General features: G+C 42.9%; 2 protein-coding genes across 8 annotated transcripts in view; both read right to left on the reverse strand.

Moving 5' to 3' along the window:
* Positions 1 to 20,170, reverse strand: LOC129045682 (RNA-binding protein 4). 5 transcript variants are annotated; one of them, XM_064576124.1, is made up of 5 exons: positions 20,031 to 20,170; positions 18,664 to 19,086; positions 15,420 to 15,498; positions 14,805 to 15,089; positions 1 to 12,750 (listed from the first exon to the last, which is right to left on the reverse strand). In XM_064576124.1, exons 2-4 carry the CDS (start codon positions 19,073 to 19,075, stop codon positions 14,813 to 14,815), a joined length of 768 nt encoding a protein of 255 aa, XP_064432194.1. In that variant the 5' UTR covers positions 19,076 to 19,086; positions 20,031 to 20,170; the 3' UTR covers positions 1 to 12,750; positions 14,805 to 14,812. The 5 variants fall into 5 exon arrangements, with proteins under 5 accessions (XP_064432194.1, XP_064432195.1, XP_064432192.1 ...); XM_064576125.1 differs by lacking the exon at positions 15,420 to 15,498; XM_064576122.1 differs by having other exon boundaries at positions 14,805 to 15,498.
* RBM14 (RNA binding motif protein 14) overlaps positions 20,085 to 25,610 on the reverse strand; it is a 15,908-nt gene continuing 10,382 nt past the window's right edge. For 2 of the 3 annotated variants that reach the window (XM_054506519.2, XM_064576119.1), the window contains one exon: positions 20,085 to 20,224. In XM_054506519.2, the coding sequence (XP_054362494.1) occupies positions 20,208 to 20,224 (17 nt within the window). In that variant the 3' untranslated portion in view covers positions 20,085 to 20,207. The remainder of the gene's footprint in view (positions 20,225 to 25,610) is intronic. The other variant, XM_064576121.1, reaches the window with a different exon arrangement.

Consider the following 25,610-nt stretch of genomic DNA (forward strand, 5'->3'; position numbering starts at 1 on the left):
TTTTTTTTTTTTGTTAGTTGTTTATTTATCAAGACAAACTATTCCATAACCCAATATTTGTGTTTCATAGTTCAGGAACACAGGTCAGTGACAGACTTCAATGGAACTCAACCCAAAGAAATTCTTTACATTCCAAAATCACTTTGCACTCTGAAAGATACCAGCCTTCTTCATCTCCTCAAAATCTTTCATGGAATCATAATTTCTATAGAAATCTGCGTATGCCTTCTTTCTTGGTTTGGCCACAGCAAACTTATAGAAAGCTGGAACCCCCAGGGATACAGCGAACGCTCCAACAATTGAAATCACAGACGCTTGGCCAGAAGGCCTCGCATCTGAGGTTTCGTCAAAGCACTGGAAGTCATGGTAGTTATTCTCAACACTAACCTCAAACCTAACATCCTCCCTGATACAGAAATGGACGGCGTTCCATCAGTGCCTTCCATTGCCTTTTTGACACAGACTGCCTGCTTGGGCATAGAGAAGAAAAGTCGGGGGCTGGAGATGCACATTTGGGAATCTTCAGAATATAGATGATAGGTAAAGCCAAAGGAATTGGTGATACCACTAAAATGAGGAGCACAGAGAAAAGAGAAAATAGAGCCCAGCTTCATTTTTACTGCCCTGAAATCGTATCAGCTTTTCACCTTGAAAACCCAAACCTGCTGTTTAAAAAAAAGGGGGGCGGATTTTAAGAAACATCTAGAGCCAGGTTAAATACTAAGGGAGAAGGGGCCTGGCTGTATAAAGTCCAGGATACTGTATGGCTGAAGCCCAGTGAGCAAAGGAGTAGGACAGAGAGCACTGAGAAGTGGGGCAGATCATGCAGGGCTTTATAAGCCTTTCACTGGATTCTGACCTTGAGTGAATGAAAGGAAGAGTCCCTAGATGGAGTAGAGGGATTAAGGGGTGGGGTGTTTGACATTATATGATTTGCATTTTAAAAGCATCACTCTGGGAGGCACCTGGATAGCTTAGTTGTAGAGCATGGAGCTCTATCTCCAGGTCCTGAGTTCAAGCCCCATTTTAGGCGTGGAGCCTACTTAAATAAATTAAATAATAATGGTAATAGTAAAATTTAAAAAAGGATCACTCTGGATGCTATATTGTGAACAGATGGTAGATAAAGGATCCTCTGGTTGCTGTATTGTGGACAGACAGTAGATAATGTAGAAGCAGGGACATCAACTGGGAAAGAACTTAGGAAATCCAAGTGAGAGAAAACAGTGGCTCTTACCAGAGGGCCAACAGTCCAGAAGATTGTGAGAAGTAAAACCAGCAAGATTCCTAAGGGATTGAATGTGGGTGTAACCAAGTTCTTGGCCAGAATAACTGAAAGATGGAGTCTCCATCAACTGAGATGACGGAACGGTACAAGAGGAGTGGTGAATAGAAGGGGATACTTATCAGAAGATCAAATTTACACAAGTTTGGAAAATACCAGATGCTCAAGCAAAAATATCAAACTGGCAAGTAGGATATGAATCTGAAATTTGGAAGATCTGGACCAGAGACTTAACTTGGGAATGTTGATATATAGATGCCATTTGAATCCACAGGATCACCAAAGACCCAGAGCTGAACTATGGAGCCTCTAACATCAAGAGATTAGAGAGAGAGAGGAACCAGCAGAAGAAATTGAAAAGGTAGAAAAACCAGGTGTTGTGTCCTGGAAGTCAAATGAATTAAGTGTTAAGGAACAAAGTAATCAACTATGTCAAATACTAATACCAAAGATAGAAGTAGGTAGATGAGAACTAAAAATTGACCAGGGGCTGAGGGGATTAACTGCAAAGCAGCACTAGGGCCTTTTGAGGTGACAAAAATGTTCTTCATCTTGTAATTTATCAGTCTGTCAAACTGTATTCCTAAAACCAGTGTTATCTTACCTCATGGAAAGAACACCTCAATAAATCCCTTTTCTTTATAAAAGGTGTGTCACCCTTAAAAACAATACAAGACTATTTCACTCAAGAGTAAAGGCCAGGGGCGCCTGGGTGGCTCAGTTGGTAAGCATCTGCCTTCGGCTCAGGTCAGGGTCCCAGGGTCCTGGGATCGAGCCCCACATCGGGCTCCCTGCTCCACGGGAAGCCTGCTTCCCCCTCTCCCACTCCCCCTGTTTGTGTTCCCTCCTTCGCTGTGTCTCTGTCAAATGAATAAAATCTAAAAAAAAAAAAAAAGAGTAAAGGTCAGGGGCACCTGGGTGGCTCAGTCAGTTAAGATCTCTCCTGGGGGCGCCCGGGTGGCTCAGTTGGTTAAGCGACTGCCTTCGGCTCAGGTCATGATCCTGGAGTCCTGGGATCGAGTCCCGCATTGGGCTCCCTGCTCAGCGGGGAGTCTGCTTCTCCCTCTGACCCTCCTCCCTCTCATGCTCTGTCTCTCATTCTCTCTCTCAAATAAATAAATAAAATCTTTAAAATAAAATAAAATAAAATAAAATAAAATAAAATAAAATAAAATAAAAAGATCTCTCCTGGGATTGAGTCCTGCATCGGGCTCCTTGCTCCGAGGGGTGCCTGCTTCTCCCTTTCCCTCTGCCTGCCGCTCCCCCTGCTTGTTCTCTGACAAATAAATAAAATCTTAAAAAAAAAAAAAAAAAGAGGGGGCACCCGGGTGGCTCAGTCGGTAAAGTGGCTGCCTTCTGCGCAGGTCGTGATCTCAGGGTCCTGGGATAGAGCCCCACATTGGGCTCCCTGCTCAGTGGGGAGCCTGCTTCTCCCTCTCCCTTTGCTGCTCCCCCTGCTTGTGTGCACGCTCTCTTTCTCTGTCAAATAAATAAAATCTTAAAAAAAAAAAAAAAAAAGAGTAAAGACCAAACAGGTCTTAGATGATCTGCCCCATCATTTAAGGATCTAACCTCCTCTACTACTCTCTCCCTGTCACTCCACTCTTGCACCTATCAGCCTTACTATTAAAAAAGGCCAGCTACAATCCCACCTTGGGCCTTTGCTCAAGTTGTTCTCTCCACTTAAGAATACTAGAAGTCTATTTGGCTAACCCTTACCTCATTCAAATCTGCTCAAATCTGTTTCTCAGTGAGGCTGGGCCCCCTATTTATCACTGTAATCTGCACACATACACTGCTCTCACTCTAACACTCCATACTCAACTCTTCCCTTTTTATTTTTTTTAAAGATTTTATTTATTTATTTATTTGAGAGAGAGAGAAACAGCAGGAGAGGGGAGAGGGTCAGAGGGAGAAGCAGGCTCCCCGCCGAGCCGGGAGCCCGATGCGGGACTCGATCCTGGGACTCCAGGATCATGACCTGAGCCGAAGGCAGTCGCTTAACCAACTGAGCCACCCAGGCGCCCCTCAACTCTTCCCTTTTTAATACAAAGCCATTTCCTGGGGCGCCTGGGTGGCTCAGTCGTTAAGCATCTGCCTTCAGCTCAGGTCATGATCCCAGGACCCCGGGATGGAGCACTGCATGGAGCTCCCTGCTCACAGGAAGGCTGCTTCTCCCTCTCCCACTGCCTCCTACCCCTACTTGTGTTCCGTCTCTCGCTGTCAAATAAACAAATCTTTAAAAAGAAAAAATTAATACAAAGCTATATCCTAACACACAACTTCCTATGTTCACTGTTTCCTTGAGTCATGAGGACTAACGCAGAGGAGGAACCACCACACCGCCACAATGCGCATGTGACATAAGAAATAAGCCTCAATCTTTTCAGTTAAAAAAAAAAGGGACCACATGACTTAGCAACATAAAATCACAAGCAGTGTTCTTGTGGAATGGTAGGGGTGAAAGTCTGATTAAAGAGGTTTAAGGGGATGCCTGGGTGGCTCAGCCAGTTAAGCATCTGCCTTCAGCTCAGGTCATGATCCCAGGGTCCTGAGATTGAGTCCCGCATTGGGCCCCTGCTCAGCACGGAGTCTGCTTCTCCCTCTACCTGCCGCTCCCCCTGCTTGTGCTCGCTCTCTGACAAATAAAATCTTTAAAAAAATAGGGGCACCTGGGTGGCTCAGTCGTTAAGCGTCTGGCTACGGCTCGGGTCATGATCTCAGCGTCCTGGGATCGAGCCCCGCATCAGACTCCTGGCTCCGCGGGAAGCCTGCTTCTCCCTCTCCCACTCCCCCTGCTTGTGTTCCCTCTCTCACTGTCTCTCTCCGTCAGAAAATAAATTTTACAACATCTAAAAAAAAATAAAATAAAATCTTGAAAAAAATAAAGAAATAAAGAGGGTTTAAGAGTGGGTGCCTTGGGTGGTTCAGTCAGGGGAGCATTTGCCTTCGGCTCAGGTCATGATTCTGGGGGAAGCCTCCTTCTCCCTCTCCTTCCCGCTCGCTCTATCCATCTCAAATAAATAAAATCTTTAAAAAATAAAGAGGGTTTAAGAGAAAATGGAAGGCAATAATTAGAGACAAAACCATAGAAAATGCTCTTGAGGAGTTTTGCTACAAAAAGGAGTGAAGAAACGAAGTGGTGGTAACAAGCAAGAGAAGACATAGTCAAGAAATATTTTTAATGGGAATAACAATATTTGAAATGCTAGTAAGACTGACCCAGTAAAGAAGAAAACTGGATGATAGGAGAAGGAAAGAACAGCAGCAGCGAGTTGGGCCCTAAGGTATTAAGTGGGGGCACTGGCAGCAAGCGAACCAGAGGGAATGTGATGTGATGTGGCTGCAGATGCTGGAGGGGCCCAACTGTGATGAGAAGACTGAATTCCCTTCCAATTGCTTGTTTTCTCAGTAAAGTAAGAGTAAAGTAGGCCAGTAGCTGAGTAAGCCTAAGAGAGGACGTGAAAGAGACTGAGAATGGACTAGGGACCTGTGCTCCTGATTGCCTGGCAGAACCACGGGTCTACTCGAGACAAGGTTTGTGAACATTCTTCCAAGTGAGACCAGTCACTGAGACTGTTTTTCTCCATCACCTTCAGCCTCATCAATCAAGTGACTATGAACAGATGAACTGGATTTAATCTGGGATGTGGTTCTGCTAAGTGTGTATGATGAAGCTGGGGGACTGGGTAGTCCCAAGGTTTGCAAGGAAAAGGATGTAAGCAAAGAAATGATAATGACTGGCATGTATTTCAAGCTGGGTAAGGAAGTGAGAATATAAGAGGGTGGGGGACAATGAAAAGTTGGACCAATGAATTAGAAGTTCCAATGGGATCGAAGAGTTGAAATATTGAAGAAAGCAATCTGGAAAGACACAAGATGGCTGACATAAGAAAAGGAAGTAAATTTAAAAAATTAAGAGGTTGACATTTTAGAAGGATGGTTTCCAAACCAAAAAAAAAACCCCAAGACACCCTTCCGTATCAGTTGGTGCACCACTGATGTGATTTACCCATTGGTGAAGGGGGAAAATAATGCCAGTCAGATTTATCCACTTCCTACCTTAAAAGATATCCAACACTAAAACCTAAAGGAAATTTGTTTCAAGAAACATTTTTATGACTAATTTAACTGATTTTTGATGATGTCCAGCTACCATTTCCATTATTCAGTTTGATAAAAGCCCATCATTATGGTTCTAACATAACTTTCTAAATCCAGTTATATGAGCTACATAAGAAATTAGTTTCTGATAAAAAACCACCCACCAATAGGAATGCTGGTCTACATAATACATCATGCCATGTAAAGTCTGTCAAATAGTTTAGTTTAGTGAAATAAGGAATGGAAGGGGCTGTTTTTGCTGTAGCTTAAGAATGTACAAGAACTAGATGCCAAGAAGGGAAAATAAAAACAAAACAAAAAACCCATGGCTCTGGACACCCAAGAAATTAAGACATCTGCTAATATAGCACTATAATCTATAACTTGACCTACAACCAGTATGGAAAAGCCACCTGGGTAAAGGTTCAGCAAGTCTACCCTCAGCTGAAAACCTGGGAGATTAAGATCTCCACTCAGGACAACATAATGACGCGTAACTTGGGCCAAGTCTAAGATGTATTCTGCAGTCAGATAGCTTACACATTGTAAAAGGCCTACTTCAAGGAAAAGGCCATAAGACCTGGGTAAAGAATAACTCCTAAGAAAGCGAATATAAGAAAAGGCCAAATAGGCCAATGCACAGATGGAACAGGAGCAGCCAAATCAAGTAAAATGAGCCCTTTCACCAAATATAAGTTTTGTCTTAAGATTGCCAATGAGTATAATTTGCCAAAGAAAATTTCAAAAGTTAAGGGGTTAAAACTTACGTGTCTGCCCCCAGGTTGGTATGCATGCTTTCCACCAGAGCTAGAAACAGTGTTATAGAGAAGAAACGGGTGAGGAGAGAAAAATCAGTCTCATCCATCTTGACTAAGAGCCAAGATGGGTCCCTGTAGGCCCAACCCTGATAGAGAAGTCCTGGGCATTGCCACAAATGGATTGGGGAGCACCATCAGTTCTTCATCAAGTTCTGTAGGCTGAATCCTACAGAATGAATCCTGAAGGACAGGCATGCCAACCCCAACAAATCTGATTAACACTCCATAAAGTAAAGCCTAAGTACTTTATTCAGATTCACAAGGGTTGATTTTGCTGCCAGGCCAACCCCTAGAGGCTATGATTTAATAATTAGTCTAAGGCAGTGGTTCCTCCCTGGATAAGCAGGGTTTGTTAGAGAAGGTAGGAGGCATCCATGTTCTGTTCATTCCAGTCTTTTGTCAAAAAGGGTGCTAAAATTTCTTCCTTACAATCAGAAAAGGAGATATGATGTTCTAAATAGCATTATTTTCATCCCTTCGTTCCACTGCAATTAAACTGAGATTTGTTTCAATTTGTTCCCCAACTGAGAGGCCATCCAGAAAAAAAGGTTAGAGATCTACATCACACTTTATACAAATAAATTCCAAAGATTAAAATTCTAAACTTAAAAAATGAAACCATAAAAGTACCAGGAAAAAAAGTTAAGAATTTTCTTATCTTTTTCAAGTGCAGAAATCCCAAGTATGATGCAAAATCCTCAAATCCTAAGAAAAGGCTGGAAATTCAACTACCACACATTTAATTTTTCTACATAACAAAAACATCATGAAGTGACAAACTGGAAAAAAAACACTAGCAACTCAGATCACAAAGTTAGGTTCCTAAACTTATGTATTGCTTCCACAAATTAATAAAACCAATACCGTGTTTTTAAAAAGGTTAAGGACTAAGGATATGAAGACAAAAAGGAAATATAAATGGCTGTTAAAAATAGAGATGATCTACTGCACTCATAAAAACAGCAGGGCGCCTGGGTGGCTCAGTCGGTTAAGCGTCTGCCTTTGGCTTGGGTCGTGATCTCAGGGTCCTGGGATCGAGCCCCGCATTAGGCTCCCTGCTTAGTGGGGAGTCTGCTTCTCCCTCTCCCTCTGCTGCTCCCCCTGCTTGTGCTCTCTATCAAATAAATTACTAAAAATAATAATAAATAAATGAATAAATAAATGAATAAAAACAGCATCTATTAAGTTGGAAAAGATCAACAATGCACTGGATTAGGGTTTAAGAAAACATTTTCATTACCTTGCTGGCAGGAATATAAACTGTAGTAACTTTTTTTTTGGTAAAGAGTTTAATTTTTTTTAGGATTTTATTTATTTGAGAGTGAGAGAGATAGGGAGAACAGGAACACAAGCATGGGGAGTAGGAGAGGGAGACGCAGGCCTCCCACCAAGCAGGGAGCCCAATGTGGGGCTCGATCCCAGGACCCTGGGATCATGACCTGAGCCAAAGGCAGACACTTAACGACTGAGCCACCCAGGTGCCCCAAGATTTTATTTATTTTAGAAAGGGGAGGAGGAACAAAAGGGGAGAGGAGAGAATCTCAAGCAGAGCATGGAGTCCAATGCAGAGCTCGATCCCAAGACCTGGAGATCATAACCTCAGCCGAAACCAAGAGTCAGATGCCTAATGGACTAAGTTGTATAGCTTTTGAGAATCTCACATGTACCAAAATGTAAAATGCCATTCCACCTCTATGAATATAGCTTACAGATACTTGCACTCATGCAACATAACCATATTTCATTTAATACAAAATGTCGATTTTTAAGGTGCATCATTATTTCACATACCACTAAAACCAAGGCACTGCTAATTAAACTATGGATATCAAAATACATTCAAATTTCAGAGATACTAGAAAACGTGAGGAAAATGTAAGAACTGATTAAATATGTAATCCTGTAACTTCATGTTAATTTCATTCCATAAAACTTTTTTCTTTTCAATTGAAGTATATATTCAAAATCTGGTTCCCCATCTTTGCCAGGTCTTCTGCATTTTTATAGATGGCACCATGGTCAAACTCTATAGGAAACGTTTTTTGGCATCTTAGCTTCCAGGCTTTCCAGGAAAAACTTCTTTGTTCACTACTCAAACCTGTTTTTCAAACCATTTCACGTCTATAAATAAATCAGAAGGGTCCTACACCAGCTCAAGCCAGTGGGTAAAAACTACCTTCCTCCTCTTGCAAAAGCATGGATGATATAGATAAGAATGGAAGTTCTATTCTATACTAAGGAAGCTCCAGACCCTCACACAGCTGGTTTTAACATTTCTTACATAGTGAAATTTAGAGAGGTCCCATCTTGTTGCATAATGGAGTAGGAACAACTCAGCTTGTTGGATAGAGGTACTCAATGAAACCAGCAGGCTCAGCCCTTAAAGGAAGAACCAGCCCTCGTGGACAAAGAAAAGAGTACTGTTTCCCTCTGTTGGCCTTGAGAAGTTAGACAAAACAGGAGCAGTAATAAAATGCTCAATTCAGTTTTTAAGGTTTACACCACTAGCTCAAGCACTTCCTTCTTTGGTGTCTTATCTCTGTGATAGACTACTAGCACCATCTCTGCCCTGTTATCTCAGAAATGCTATTTACTTGTCAATAAAGTAATACAAGTCCCTGCTCCTGTCAGTTGAAAAGATTCACTGAGTGTTTAGCCATCACCTCAGGCTTAAGAGAAAAGAACTGTTAGCATGACAAAAATTTACTTTTATCATAATAATCCATAAACATGGTTTAACAAATAGTACAAGGTTTTCAAGTCTCTTGCTTCATCCTCCCCAGAAAACAACTTTTTAGCTGTTCTTACCTTTATGGGACTCAATAAGATCGTCATTATTCTCCATTTATCACTTTTTAAAATTATCTGTTAATTTCTATTATTGAATGAGTTTTGCTCTTAGACATCTCATAACTCACCCATCCACACTTCCCCATTCTCCCAATTTAGTTAGCTGACAATTACTTGATGAACACTGCTGCCATGATGACTAGGCTGAGCCCCATAATTCTAATTTACAAGTTTTGGTAAAACACTTAACGTATTTTCATTTATTTTCTATGTACTTATTAGTAATGCAAGCTCCACACTCTTCAAATGAACCAAAAATTTCCTCACAATATTAAAATACAGGAATTTTTAAATTCTGTCTTGGAATTCCCTTCTGTAACTCTACTTTGCCCTGCTTCAACCAAGACTATACTGTTCTCCAAGCCCAAAGCAAAGGACTCCCGGGACTTCCCACTGTCATTATTCTGGGAATTCTTTTTTGCCTCAGCAGGAGACCACATGGAAAACAGCAGTACTGAGCAAACTTTACTCCAGTAGTTTGCAACAGCACTTAACACCAGCATGCTGGGGTGCCTGGGTGGCTCAGTTTGTTAAGGGTCAGCTTTCAGCTCGGATGATGACCCCAGGGTCCTGAGATCAAGCCCTGCATCAGGATTCCTGCTCAGCGGGGAGCCTGCTTCTCCCTCTCTCTGCTGCTCCCCGTTTGTACGCTGTGTCAAATAAATAAATAAAATCTAAGGAAAAAAAAAAGAACAATGCTAATGCTCTACCTCTCAGGACTCTATCCCCCTACAGTCTAGTTTATGTGCTTCGGTTAACTCTGGGCTAAGGAGCCTGGCTTAATTTGGCATTCACCCAAGTCAACCCCAATTTTGATGCCTGGAAGACTCTTTTACGTCAAAGTTAAGGCCTAACACCAAATCAAACCCCAGTATCACCCTGAAAACAGCTCTAAGTCCTATGACCCATCCAGAATCAGATGGGTTATATCTGGGCCAGATGCCAACGCTACAGAATAGTGTGACCATTCCCATCCCCACCTGACTTCCAGTGATACAACAATCATCTGCACACCCAAGACCTAGACAGAAAGCTACTTGCAGGGGCAAGGTGAGGACAGGTATCTTTGTCGTCTCCACAAGTGTACTTACACATAGTAGGTGACCAGTTAAGTATTTCATGAACTACAAAGCCAGCTCTCAGGTGGATGCTAAGCACACTTTACTCAACAGAAGGAATGGTGGAAGGCTACAGAAAATCCATGTATGAAAGCATTACTCTTAAACTACTGTAGGACTCCTGAGCTAAGTGATAGTATAATTTTGTCTATTTCACAGAGCAGACTACGTAGCCTCAACTCAGAGGTACACCTGACTGGAAGCTTAAACACTAATTTAAAAAAACTTTATTTAAATTGGACTTGCTGATATTTCAACATTAAGTTTTAGAATTCATTTCCACTGTTAATAGTGTTTTGCCTTTTAACAATAATTACAGAGCACAACAGGAATGGAGCATTAAACTAGCCCAGATTTTGACAATCATGAAAAACTGCTCTTAGGTTGTCTGTTAGAGGGAGACCATGCTCTCAAAGGAAAAAGAACGACTCCCTTTAAAATTTTAACCAAACACTATGTTTTATAGAGCAAAAATATATTACCTCCATATCTAATCTATGACATGCCATCACCACAGAAAAACTTTCTTCCACTAGTCACATCTAAGTAAAATTCCCTATTTGACATTTTGTACCCCCTACACCATAAGCTCCAGAACTATAGCCAGCACCTACAACAATACTTTACAAAATATCAAATTATTTGTTGAAGCAATGAATACTGTTAGTCTCCATCTTCTGAAACTTGCCAATTCCACCCCTTGGTACAGCAGGGGTGTACCAATCGAAGTGCCGAAGAGTGATGGGTCCAGCTTTTCAGAGAAAAGGGGATCAAAGTAGGCACCACCCTCCAAGAAGTGGGAATGGCAGACCCAGCCAAGGAAGATAAAAGAGACAAATGCAAGTAAAGTAACTATAGACTTTACTCACAATCTTCCCGTTATTGACCACTTCTTTATCTGTAGAAGCTAATAACTCTTTCAACCTTAATCCCCTTAACTCCACCAATAGTCTTCCTGGAACTGTTCTTAAATCACTAGACCTCCCAATCATAAACAGCTTCTGTGTTCAGCAATTATTTGTATTTTGAGGGTTAGAGGAATAAAACAGAATTTTCAGAAAAATGGTGCCTGGGAGTGTTAAATGAGAGAACACATAAATGACCAATCATGGGGTTTCGTACGGAGCAAACATTCAGTAAGTTACAAGTTTATACATACAGGGTTATTTCCATCTTGGCCATCTATCAATCAGCACCAGTCAGGTAGAAGCCTTAAGTAGAAAAATTGAGAAATCACCCAACTAAAGACCAGATCCTTTTTCTTAACTCCCATCACAACCCACCTTTCCTAAAGGCATACAGTAGGTGCTCAATATTTATTGAATGAATGGTTCTAGAAAATACCCTACATAATGCCTTACTATTTATAATGTTAAAACTGGAACCAAAGTACAGACAAAAAAAAAATCTGGAAGACATTCTATTTTGATAGAAACATGGAACTAGGAGGCAGTAGCTCTTTCTTGCACTCATTCCCAGGCACATTATTAAATACTCTGAAGCTCACTGTTGGGTCCTTTTTCTGTGCCTATCATTCTAAAGGCTCTAAGTACAAGTTAATGAGGTGCTAGTGGTACCATTCAGGTATTCTTTGGATTTTGGCAGAGCTATAAAAACAGATGGTGAAAGGCATCAAAAAAATGTTACTTACTGGCCTAGAGAAGCAGCAGAATGCTGACAGAACCACAACTTTATTTTTCCATATGGCATGAAAAATGAAAGCTTGACCTATTCCTTCAAACGCTTCCTTTTCCTAGAACTCTATCTTGGCAATAAATCAGGCTAGATGTACTGACTGGGTGGGTGGTTAGAATGGTAGTAAGAGGTACGTGATGACTGCTTTGCAAGCAGGGAAAGACCTATATCTCAAAACTACTATTAAGTAGTTGGTTTTATTACAATGGTAGACTAGTGGGAAGAAGTCTTTACTGGAATAAGGCTACCTGCCTGGGTTCTTCTGCACACGACCTCTTTCTCCTTTGGCACCTGTAAGTCCTATCTACAATAAAGTAACTGCAATAATGTTCACCCAGAGCTCAATGTCAAACTTTATACCCTCCCCTTCTCTTCCAGGAACAAATAAAGAATCCAGACACAAGCCCAAGCAAGAACTCTCTCAAAGCACACATACCCTAAGTTGAAAAACCATTTATTTCACGGAAAAAAAAAAAAAAGTTACCCAACTCTATGTGTCTACCCGCCACAAGCCTTCGGGCCAAAAAGACTCAGGAACAGGGACACTCTCATCAAGGTCATTCCCAAGTCCAACACCCACTGGAAGCAGGAGGCGGGGAGACAGCACAACCCCCACCACAGTTTCTGCACACAATGAGGCCTGCTGGGAGAACAGAACATAAATGGGAAACTACAGAAGTACTGAAGAACAGGAAGAACGGGAAAATGGGCAGGAAGGAGGAAAGGAAGAGGTGGTCTGAACTTAGCAAGGTAAATTAAGGTCCACGGTTCCTGAGGGACTGAACGTACAGAGCCGAGAACGTCCCGGAGATGGGGTACCACGAAGGGTGTATTCTCATGCACAACCGCAGCTCGGAATTTCAGCCCACACACATCCCACCTGAAAGAGAGCACAATACAGGGGCTTTACAGCAAAGCTCAAAAGGGCTTTCCTACTTAAAACTTCAAAGAACATCTTTATGAAGTCTGGTAACTTGACACTCCTTTTAAGTTTATTTGTACCCATCCCCAGTACCACAATAACCTCTAAAAGTGAAAAGAGCTTGATGGCCAAACAGTAACTGGGAAGGTCAAGCAATCCCAGGCTGGGGCCTTTCTCTAAATTAAACAGCAAATACTTTTTCATGAGAGTAAGCGAAGACAGTGTGTTTCTCTTGATGTTAACATTAGCATTCCTCACAAAAGGTTATGTCCACATCACAAATTATCACTAGAGGGCAGGAAAAAAAGAAAGGTTTCAATTAGCTCTCTGGGGTAAAAGTCAAAAGTATGTCTGAATCTGGGTTTACTACCAACTTCCAAGTTAAAAATCATTCAAGGTCTAGGTAAAAGTAGCATCAACTGAACAAACTTTAAGACGTGAGGGCATCCAATTCTGCCTAGTGAAGAAACTAAAAGAATGTAGTGGAGGGCATGTGTAAGCTACCTATCAAGTCATTCTTTCTTTTCCAGCCCTATCAGTGATTTCCTATCCAATAATCCTGGGTAAGTCATATACCTTCTGCCTTAACTGAAAGATGAGAGAATATCACTCAGCCTGTCATTACAAAGTTATGGACTGAAGGTAATGTCTGGGATACACTGGGGGCTACCCAAAACAAAGGGTGTTGAGAACCACCCTTTAATACAACAGCAATCTCAAACACCTAGAGCCCAAAGCTGGCAAGCATCAGAAAGAATATACTCAAGTAGAGCCAAATGGATCATGAGGCTCAAAATGTATAGCAGAGGAAAAAGCCAGAGGACTCCAGGTAGAGCTGGTGGTTCAAGAGTATTAAATGCCCAGGGGCGCCTGAGTGGCTCAGTCGGTTAAGTGTTTAAGTGTCTGCCTTCGGCTCAGGTCAGAATCCCAGGGTCCTGGGATGGAGCCCCGCATCGGGCTCCCTGCTCAGCGGAGAGCCCGCTTCTCCCTCTCCCTCTGTCTGCTGCTCTGCCTACTTGTGCTCTCTCTCTGTTAAATAAATAAAAATCTTAAAAAAAAAAAAAGAGTATTAAATGCCCATAACTAGTGGGAAGATGAGAAGGGAGTGATCTGCTTAAGGCGAAGCTCCCAACCCTTGTGTTCATGCAGATTTGTATTACTATATACCTTGAAGAAGTGGAGTAGGGATATCCAAAGATGGGACTGTTTTTAATTTAAAAAAATAAATAAATAAACAAAGTAAATAGGCTCTTACAGGACAGATTCAAAGACAGAGCAATGGAGGGGGCACTCTATTTAGGGAATGAATCTTGAGCTGAGTGGAGAAGTGGGATTTGAGTCTATGCCCCAGACTCCTTGTTGAAAGCTTTATAAAAATTAAGCTATCTTTTCTGCTCTCTGCCCCAACTTACCATCAAAGAAGTTTTTTCTGTAAAGCCCACAGGGAGTGAACTGTTCAGGAATGTCAGAAAAATGCTGCTTCAAGATTAAGATGATGCCACCTGGGCAGTCGTCATAGTAACTGGGACCCGAGCAGTGATGCCTAGTTAACTAGTTATCAATTTTGTGTTACTATAGGTCATATCCGACCTTTCGCATAGCACGAAGAACAGGAAACCTGCAAACCTTAATAATGTTGCAACCTAGGAATTTCAACAAAGGCTCTGAGAAACAGCACACCTCAGTCTGAATATATGGGTCCCAGGTTCAGTTCAATTACAGCACATAGGTGTGACCCAAGATTCATCACACCATTCTGTTTTTCCAGGCACAAATAGCATCACATTGACTCCCACTACTAGGAGGCCTGGAAAAATAGCCATGAGGGCTAAGGATGTTTGTTTATGTATTTCAAAAAGTTAGGTAGTGAAGGACTTCTCCCTAGCCTCTGAACCATGCTAGTAACCTTACCCTAACCCAGCAAAAGCAAGCAAGCAGGGCAGCCTAAGTGGAGCCTTTAGGCTGCAGGAGGGATGGCAAAACCAGAACAGGGGACACCCCACCGCTCTCACCTCAAGCCTTAAAAGGCTGAATACCGCGCCCGATCCGCATACTGCTCCCGCTCATACCGGGCCATGTCGTACAGGGAATTCCGCGCGGCCGCCGAAGCTTGGGACAACTCACTCTCATGCCCGTAACCGTAGCCCTCTCCAACAGTGGGGACTGGGGCTGTAGCGCGACGCAGGGGGCTCCGATCCCGCCCGTAATATGAAGTGGAAGCTGCAGTAACAGCAGCAGCGGCTGCTGCAGCAGCAGCAGCTGTAGCAGCAGCAGCTCCTGAGGTCGGCAACAGGTGTCTATCGTAGGGATCAAGAGAGGTGGAGGTGAGGTGACTGGCCATGGCTGTGTTCTGGACTTGTGGCAGCTGGGACAGGGTCTGCTCTGCGTAATTATACGCAGAGGCAGCTGCAGCCGCCACTGCCTCATAGGACCGGGCAGCACGGCAGCGCTTGTAGTAGGCATCGAGCGCTCCGTACGCGTTGTTGTAATACAACGAATCCCCATAGCTCATGGTGTAAGGTGTACGCACTGCTCCATATTGCTCATTATATTGCTCGGTAAAGTCTGCCACTCGGCCCGAACGATCTATCGGACACTCTTTGGACCAGTGCCCCTCTTTCCCGCACCGATAGCAGCCGCTCTGGTCTCCCATCCCGGGCGCAGTCCTAAGCCGGCTGGTGGACAACTGCACGTGCATTCGTTTGCCTTGAAGAAACAGACGCAAGAAGGGTTGCTATCACTCTTAGTCATAGCCCGCGCCCCTACCCCAGACACCGGTCATAGCAATGGCTTTACCTAGACAACTCTAATGCAGGACTCATTGCCAAAAGATTTAAACAAAACAAAAACAAAACAAAAAAGAGAGTCCACTATATAAATTCAATATAATGACCTGATTTCAGGCAAAGATCAATTAGATGAAGAAATGTTTCAGCTCTAACACTAGTTTAATGCTTGTGCCCAAAAAAAAGCCTTTCATCCTTTGCCAACTAACTGTAGACAAAAACTACCCTGAACAATGGCCTACTGTCAAAAGAAACTAAAGTAAGACTCCTCCACAAGATTCTGACATTTCCCATCTTCACTACCAAGACTGAGTTCATTAAGCAGAACAATGCAAAGGCTAGTCCTCTAGCTCCCCACCCCAAAAATCAAAGAGTAAGACCCAAACATCATCTGTGGCTGAATGTGACAGGCAAGTTTCAAGATTTCTGGGAAAAACACTCATGAATTGGGGGAAAAAGGACAATAAATACACACTGACGGACTGCCTTCCCCCTTAACGGAGTCCTTTAAATTAATGGTTCTGACAGTCATTCCACCAAAGATTCTTTAAAATCTGATAGCTAACTTTAGTGACCTCCTAAGGAAACAGGACAGACAATTCACAAGATGCCTGAATTTTTAGAAAGATTTTGAAAAACATGGAAGAAAAAGGGAAAGGAAGGTGAGAAAAAGAGAGAATAACCAGTAATAGTGGATCAAAGAGTTCATTTTAACAAGATTAAAATACTTTTTCTACTTAAACTAGAGATCAGAGAGATTCTAAGAATACACAAAAATACTATCTTTTGATGACAATTACAATTTATACTCTGGAAATAAAAAATACTACTTCTGGAAAACTTAACAAAAAAAGAAACTTTTCAAGAAGTTTAAGGGTTAAATCTTTTCACAGAAAGTTTCCAGCTAACAAGATCTACCGATTTATTGGTAAGCAAAATTCCACCAAAAACTTCCAATGCAATTGGCTATGATGTACCCAAACATGCAGATATGAAAAGTGAACGGTTAGAAGCAAAGGAGAGTCAACAAATAGGTCTTCTACTCATCTTAACAATACAGAAATTGGTAAACAGACAATTTCACATGCAAAATTAAAATCCTGGGAAGCTGGAAAAGAGAAAAGGAGGTGGAAGGATCAAACTACCCCAAAAAATCCTGCTGTAAACATTACAGTGTAGATACACTGCAAGTTAGGAGCTAAAATAAGCAATTAAGTACCTAACTGTTTTAAAGTGCTCACCTATGTCCCTCTGGCATTTGCCCATGGGACCATTTTGGCACCTAACAAAACAAGTGCAACCAAGGAACTAACCTTGCACATTCATGACATAAAGGTCATTAACTAACGCCCTGATCTAAGGATCTGTCAATTCCAAAGCCAGAAAAAGAAAATAAGTCTTTAAAAATATCTACAATTGAGGTCTTTTAAATGAGCAAACAAGAGAGAATACACCGAACACTGAAAAACTAAAAGGGTCAAAAGACCACCTTCATAAACACTGCTACTCCCTGTACACCTGAACAGTACTAAGGAGAATGACTAATAATAAGAAAAGCAGTGAAAATATAAATAAGCATAAAGAGTACCAGAGAGCCTATAGTTCATATGCCAAGAGTTATGCCATAAGGACAAGTTGTCCTGAATCAGTACACACACTGGCCTCCCCTTACACATGTAACTACTACAAGCAGACACAGCCACCCATTCTATGACTGGGTTAAAGTGAAGTGTGTCCAAAAATTAGGTATCATATCACAAACCCTCCACAAAAGCAGCCTTGACCCCAATTAAGTTGTTGACAGCAAATAATTCTCAACTTACCAATTAAAAAAGAAAAACAAACTAGACCTGAGAGACCAGTGACACTTTTCTTTAATAATGCACAGCAATACCCACGACACAGTGCACCCATTACTTGGGGGAATGATGATCGGACCTCCAGCTCTAAGAAAGGTCCAATTTAAGGGAAATAAACACCCAAAACAGCAGCAATGACTCTTAACAAGAGGAGTACTCAGGAAAAGAAGCAGTAACTACCTTGTCTGGGCTAAAAAGGTTGGAATATACTTTAAAAATATACAAGGAATTGTGGGAGTATCCCATAACTTGGAAGTAGTTACAACCAAAGGGAAAAGGCTCTTTTTTGATACTGGGGACACAAAAGGGAGGGGTGGAGGGGTGGGAGAAGAGTCAGCAACTCACCATGGTTACCACACTCACCCTCCCGGATTGCCACTCTTGCCATAGGAGCTCAAATCTTAAACCAAGAAAAGATAAAACCTTCCATATAAAGGGACAATCCATACCATTGCTCATGCTGCCCTCCAGGCACACTAACAATCTAGCCAATGCTCTAAGGTTAACACCCATCTAAATGCTCTATTCACCAAGGATGTTAAGAGTCCACCCTCCAGTACAGTGAAAAAGCATTGCCAGTATTGCCCCCCAAACCCCAATATCTCCTCCTCAGAAACTTCTAAAATCAGACTTTTATTCTGGAGGGGCCTCATCCTCCACCAACAGAACCTCTTGGTAAAAGCATAATAGAACACCGACAAGAGCGATAGCCCTTTAAAGACACCAGTTATCTAAAAACCAGTTATGTAATGACTACTTATCTTTACTGGGAAATTATGAGTTAGGATTGGGGGGTGGTTTAACAGGGATTCTGCTCCCCAAAGTGTTGCTTAGGATGCTCTTACCAGATTCTTCATATGTAAAATGAGGTATAATGCTGATACTGGGCTGAGGCAATAAATTCAGAGTGAACCAACAGAATATGCTCTACCAAGAAAAGGGAAAAAAAACTAAAAAGATAATTGGGGAAATCAAAGGAAAGGATTTCTGTGCTAACAGGCATAAAAGTCTTAGGAGTTCCAAACTAAAGCCATGTGGTAGACACTGACCTAACTAAGGTAAAGCCTCTAAATCCCATGTATTCTCCATTTTAAGTCCATCACCCACAATGCTTCACCATCAACACCAACAGCTGTATCTCTACCCCAAACCCCTCCCTTTACTTATCCAACCTATTTTCTGCATACAGCCTGTGTTCAGCCCTCTTCCCAAAGAGGGTGGTTCACCTTGAAACTCTGTGTTGTCAAGGCCCCTGATGGCCTCCACTGCATCCTCTGCCCGCTCCATGTGTACGAAGGCATAATCTTTCACGATGTCACATTCGATGACTGGGCCATACTCCTCAAACTTGGCCCGAAGCTCTTTGTTGGTACAGGTGGGGCTGATATTGCCCACGTGCAACTTTGTGGAGGTTTTGCTCTTATTCTTGCTGGCTTCCACGTTGATGTTCACCCCGTGTAGCTTGTAGTGGTGCAGGTTGCGTATGGCATCCTCGGCCGCTGTCTTGTCCTCTATGTGCACAAAGCCGTAGTTCTTAATGATGTCACATTCCAGCACCTTCCCATACTGCTCGAAGAGTGAGCGGATCTCCTGCTCTGTGGCCTCCCGGGGCAGGTTTCCAATGAACAGCTTCACCATCTCGACACAGCCTGCATGGGAAGAAACAAAATTTCTAACGAAAGACCTAAGGCTCATGTCAATTAAAACCAAAAACTCTAGGAAATATTTCCAGTTTTCCCTTTCTCTTACATGCCCACCTCCACAGAACAATCAAAGGGAAGTGGGAATATGGAGGCCGACTACAGTACAAACTGCAGAACCCGTAAGAATGAGAAAATGTCTGTAACAGAAAGGTCCTTAGTAGACAAAGGGTTTGAAAAGAGCTGGAAAGCTTCTAACCAAAATGGAAATGAAAATGAGGGCATACATGCAGGGCTAGAGGTACTGGGCTTTTCTATCCACTGTGAGGTCAGAAAACGAAAGTCTAACTACTGGCTGGCTGAACTGTCTACTGAAATTATGAATTAGCTCTTCCTCTCGCAACCGAGCGAGTGGCCACCATTTCCGGAAAACTGGGCCTTATAATAGCTACGTTTTCGGGTTTCCTTTGGAAGAAGTGAACCGGAGACCCGGGCCAGAGAGCAAGGCATGAGGAGAGTACAGGAAGTGCAGGGCTGGGGAACGCCTCTCCCGAGGTGCCATCCTAACGAGCTCCTGCAGAATGGGGAAATGCGTGGCCAGAGAACGGGGCTTCAGACTCATCAGCCAGACAACAATGTCTCAGGGCCCAAGAAATTCTCGAAAAGGGCTTCAATTTTCCTGAGTCTAAGGAAAATGCGATTATCTATATGGAAACCTCAAGGCAGGAAACCGAGCCAAGTCGGGTAGAAGGCAAGGTGGGGAGAAAGGGTATTCTCGGGGGAGGTCGTGGGGGAAGGGCTGCTTCAGGCTTACCGCGCAATGCCCAGCACCGAGGTCGGCTCTCAGAGACGGGTGCGCAGGCCAATACCCCACTACGATACCTCTGAAGCCCAAAGGAGTGAGGTAAGATTTAACAGGGCAAAAAAAATCTGAGGGGCTTGGAGTCTCTCACCCGCACGGAAATCAGCAGGGTCTCTTCCTCGCGGCGCAGACGCTTCTGACAAAACGCTAAAATGGCGGCGGCCGCAGCAGTGACTCTGGGTAGAAGGGGAGGTGAGTGTACCACCGGATTGGCTGCTCAGTTAAGTTAAAGGCAGGCGTTCCCACAGATCCTCTTCCTGATTGGTTATCACCAACGCCAATTACCTGAGAGGCCGGGAAGAGGTGGAAACGTCAGTAACCCCGGAGCTTTTATGCGAATGCCAATGAGCGCCTATCTCGCGAAGCCGAAGTCACTGATTGGGCAAGAGGTCGGCGTGAGGGAGGAACTACAAACGTGGGCTTCGCCGGCGGGGTGCGGCCCGCCATTAGGCGAAGCGAGCTAGGGCCCCGGTGTGGCGGTCTTTAGCTTCGTGGCGCCAACTTTGTGAAGCTTCCACGTTTTGCCACCGACACGTGCACATCCTGACAGCATCCCCCGCTCCATTTTGCCTTCTCCAAATTTCGCCTTCTACACTCCCAACCACCAACCCCTCCAGCCAGGATGCTATACGATAGCTTAGACCCAAACGCCAGGAAGAAAAATAACGAAGCTTCCCCACCTGAAGAACCAACCTCCTCCTTTGCCCAAGAATCCACACCGTAGCCCTAGAAGTCCCGGAGCTCCCCTCGCATCAAAACTACTGTCATAGATGGTCAAAGGAATTCTGGAAACGGTTAATGGGCGCGGCTTCAATTAGGTTATAACGGCCCCGAAGTTGGCCCGGGTGGAGGCTGCGTTACTCAGGAGGCGCTGAGACCAGTTCCCGCGAGGAACCAGTCTCCCGGGGTGGGTCCAAGATGAAGAAACGGCTTCTCTGTGCGACCTTGGAGATTGAAAAGGCCCCCACCCCGCCCTGAGAAAAAACTGGAGCAGCGAAAGTTTTTTGTTTTATTTTATTGGGCGCCATCAGCCAGAGCTGTAGGTTTAAACTCCTAGAACCGACCTTAGAGGAGCCTAATCACATCCAGCTATAAACAAAATACAATCAAAATAGCATTCTCCAGAGCGTCCGGCTCCCTCATCACATTTTCTTTCTCATCCTTTGGCTTCTTCACATAATCCCATATTCTTTGAGCAAGCAATGACCCTTTGCGAGGCAGCTTTTGAAGAGAGAGTTAAAAGCGGGAGTGGGGAAAAGTGCTGGATGAAAGAACTTAAAAGCAGTGAGGTTATCTATGAGGAAAGGGATCATGAGTGAAGATGACATAACATACAACCGTCCAAAGTAGCCCCAGAAAGGGGGGTGGGGGCCATAAAAAGAAAGGAGTCAAAGTTGTGGAAATGAGTTTTAAAACCGGACATGACTCAGGAATCAAATGGTGGAAATCTGGTCAAGACTTATTCTAGGGTGGGAAGAGCAAAGGACCTAAAAACATCAAAATATTTACAGATGTGGTGGTCACTAATCGTGGTCCGTTTTCATTGTGGATTTTGATACTGAAACTCTGAGACTGAGTAAAGGCCATATAATCCGTGATGAAGAAAATCAATTCCGTGTTAGTCAGCTGTGTGTGTGTGCCCTTTTAAAGGGGCCAGCCATCAGATGAGGGTCACCACTCGATCTGCAGGGAAACGCATCTGGTATAGAAATTCTCTCAGCTCCTTTCAGTTTGATCTTCCAAATTTTGTGTGCCCCAACAGCCCTGGAGATAAACTTTCTCCCAAAATACCAAAGCAGATGAGATCCACTCACTCTATAAACTAAGAATCTCTCCAGGTCCAAAGGGGAGAGGACTGGGAATATAAATCTCAGGATCACAATCCATGCCAGTTTGCTGACCACAGCCTCCCCTCGCCCCGCCCCCAACACTCTCAATCTAATTAATTTACCTTCTGAAAGCCTTTAAGGTGGAGTAATAAGTCTCATTTTGCAAGCTCATCCAACTGAGTAAAAGCACATTAAATCATCACCTGATTCTTAAAACCCACTGCGAATGGAAAATTTTCAAATTCACCCTGGTTCTTGCCAGAATCTCCCAATCTCTTTAACAAACACCCACCCCACCCCCACACACACACTATGCTCCACCCCCACACACCCCAAACCCCAACTATGCTCCAGTACACTGGCCTTTTTGTTCCAAGTTCATTCAGACTGGAATGTTCTTTCCCCAAGGTCCTTCAATGGCCAGCCCATCTAAAGACATCCCCCTACTCCAACCCTACCTTGGAACTCCATGCCATGACTTCATGTTATTTTTCCAAATACTTACCACCACTTGAAATCCTATTTGTTCATTCCATCTATTTCTCCTACCTCCCTCCCTCCCCCATCAAATACTTGTTCAAGGCAGGGATCTTTTCTTCTTCCCTACTCTATCCTCAATGTTAACTGCACCTGGAACATGGTAGACAATTATTTGTTGACTAAGTTAACACAAGGGTGAATGAATGCAAGACTTAACTTCTTTTGGAAACCAAAAGGAGAAATACTTTGGATTTTCAGTCAGTATCAGCTTAAGACCATGGACCCTTAGTTCTAAAAACAAGAAGCACTTTTACCCTTATTACCCAGTACGCTTTCCAGTCTCCCTCAAACAGAAAAAGCAGGTGCCCTAAAGCCAGGGGGTAACCTATGCTACAGCTTTTGATCATCAGGATGACCAGCTTGACAAATGCTAAAAAAATGAAGCTTTAGGTAGAAAGATCTGTTTGTAGTTCAAGCATCTCCATACTAATGTTAACCTATCCAACTCTATTTTACTGAGTACTAAAGAAGCTTAATATTCATTCCTTAAAAACCATTAAGGTTTATAAATTAAAAACATCTGGTCTAAATCCTCTACCTTACCAACCCAACTATGCAAAACAATTGAATGCAGAGTTTTAAAAGCACCGTGTCCAGAACACTTTAGATGCCATTTGGGTGATTTTTAATTTGCTGATCAAGTTACCAAGCACCTAAAAGGTAAAGTGACTTGTCCAAAGTCATCTAGAAAGCTGATATCTGTCATAGCCAAGCATAAATATACATTATTCTCACTGCAGATCTTGAAAAGACAAAAGTGCCTGGAGCCTGGACTCTTGGAAGAGAAATAAGGGAAAAATCCAAACTTGGGGGACGGGGAGAAACACTGATGTCAGTGAAAACCATTCAAATGTGAATAAACAATCTATTACTTTCACACCCTTAGGGGTGAATATATGTAATTTATACATATTAATAACTCTGGCTCCTGTCCAGAAATGAGTTACTGGTTTAGTAAGAGCACAAATTAAAAACCAGTATTCTCCAGGGATGTCCAGACTGGCCTTCCTTGACTAGGCCAGTCAAGCAAGCTTCCTAAGCTTCCAATTCCACTGGCAGCTACACTCTCTTACCCTCCCCTTACTGTCTTTGCAGGTTTCCTACCCCATACCTTTCTTTTCCATACCCAAGGAGAATCTGATCTCAGGACACTGAAGTGTTGCCTGAGACTGGAAGTGACAAAAATTGGTGTGGCCCATGTCCTACTTCACTCCTAGGTACCACTCATTTAAAAAATCCAATGCTTCACTGTTATTCATATGTGCTGCACTCACTCACACCTACATCCAAAGTCCTTTGCTCAGATGTGTGCTCCACTAGGCCAACCAATCTCCCCAGAATGTTCTAACTCATGTCTGTGAGATAGCTAGCATTAAAGAGCAGTGGCTATTTATGAGGTCCTACACTTGACACATGTTCTCATTTGATCCTTCTACAGTATTATGATTACAAGCAAAGTCCTGGATAGTTAATTCAAAATACTGATTCAATCCCTTGATCTACTTTCCAACTATGTGATCTTAAGAAAAGTTATTTAACCTACAGCCTCAACTTCTCATTTATAAAAGAGGTTTAAAAATACTTAATGGCATTTGGATTACAATGAAGATCAAATGAAATTCCTGTAGGAAATGCACTTTTAACGATGCTTAGCAAGTGTTCAATAAATGTTAGCTATTACCTTCATTTTATAGATGAAAAAACTGAGGCAGAGTTCCTGACATGTCCAAGATCACACAGCTAAGTGATAGAAACATGATTCAAACTCAGGAAACCTGATTTTAGAGCCAACACCCTTAGTCATTCTCTCTGTGCCAAGTCAATTTTCCAACCAAACAAATCCCATTTCCAGAAAGTTTTAACTAGTGGAACTGCCTCTTCCTCATCTTCCACTACCCTAGTATTGTTTAACTGTAACTAGTTCATTGAGGTAGGTCCTTACTCCCCAGATTATAAATTCAAGGCCAGCACAAGGGCTCAGCTACTTGAACACTGTATTTCCAGTACTAGAGACACACAATATTCCAAATGATTTAGAGCTGTACTTGAAATAATTTTAAGAACTCTTTTTTTTCTTGGAATACTCTAGATTCTACCCTTTATGATCTCTCTAAAGATAAATGTAAAACTTAGGTGAATATAAATCTTTCACCTGCTCATCTTTTTTTTTTAAAGATTTTATTTATTTGAGAGAGCGAGAGCACAAGCGGGGGGGGGGTGGTAAGGCAGAGAGAGAGGGAGAAGCAGACTCCCCGCTGAGCAGGGAGCCCGACGCAGGAGGCTTGATCCCAGGATCCTGGGATCACAACCTAAGCCGAAGGCAGACGCTTAATCGACTGAGCCACCCAGGCGGCCCTCACCTGCTCTCCATCTTATCTTCTCTATTACCCAACCTTCTATTATATACAGTCCATAAATCTAGGAAATTTATTTTCATTATGACCTCAGTCATCCCCTATTACGGTCAGCTTACTTGGCTTGATAGGACAAAATGACTGGAGAACCAACAGTCTATGCAAACACTGGTAGAGCTTAGGTGATTGGGCATGACTAGAAAAGCAGCCTACCCAGAGGCTGACCTCTCAGGGACAGTCCCATTACCTCCAGTACAAGGGATGGGGCCCCAGGCCTATCCCAGACAGAATTTGAAACAAAGTCCAAACCTCAGAAGAGAGCAGACTGACAAGGTTAGAAGCCTCTATGTGATGTTGTTCCAGGAATAAACCATCTTAAACTTCTCCAATGAAGGCCAAGTTGTAGAGGTAATAGATGCAGAAATGCAAAAATCTGAAGGACACTGGGAGCCCATATTCCCCACCTCTTACCCCAAAACACACATTAAATGTCTGTCCTCCCATTCACTCAACCCAACCATCTCCAAGTTACAGGACCCAGGAACTCAGAAATCCACTAAAAGCAAAGTATGAGGAGTGGGCTAAAGGATTAACACAGGTGGCATAATTTAAATAAAAGAGGGAGAAGCGAATTTTAAAACAATCTGCAAGAAAGAAGAGAATGACAAATGTTTTAGCTTTGCAGTCTCTTCTACTTAAACAACGAAAAACCTAAGGGCAGAGACAGCAAGGGCATCAGGATCTAAAGATGACAGGCAGTTAGAGTGATCATCTAGGCCAGGTCACTCTGAAGAACTTGGGCTGCAATAAAGAACACTGGCCCCAAGAGCACATTAAACTGTTTTTCACAGGCACCCTGGGACTGGGGTAGTGGCAGAACCCTCACTGGAGAAAAAGGAAGACAGAAAGCCACATGACAAAGAAATATTACAAATACACAGGCCACAA

This window comes from Mirounga angustirostris, unplaced genomic scaffold, assembly GCF_029215605.1.
Source record: "Mirounga angustirostris isolate CCGP_5_RB_7025 unplaced genomic scaffold, mMirAng1.0.hap1 SCAF_13, whole genome shotgun sequence".
NCBI lineage: Eukaryota > Metazoa > Chordata > Mammalia > Carnivora > Phocidae > Mirounga > Mirounga angustirostris.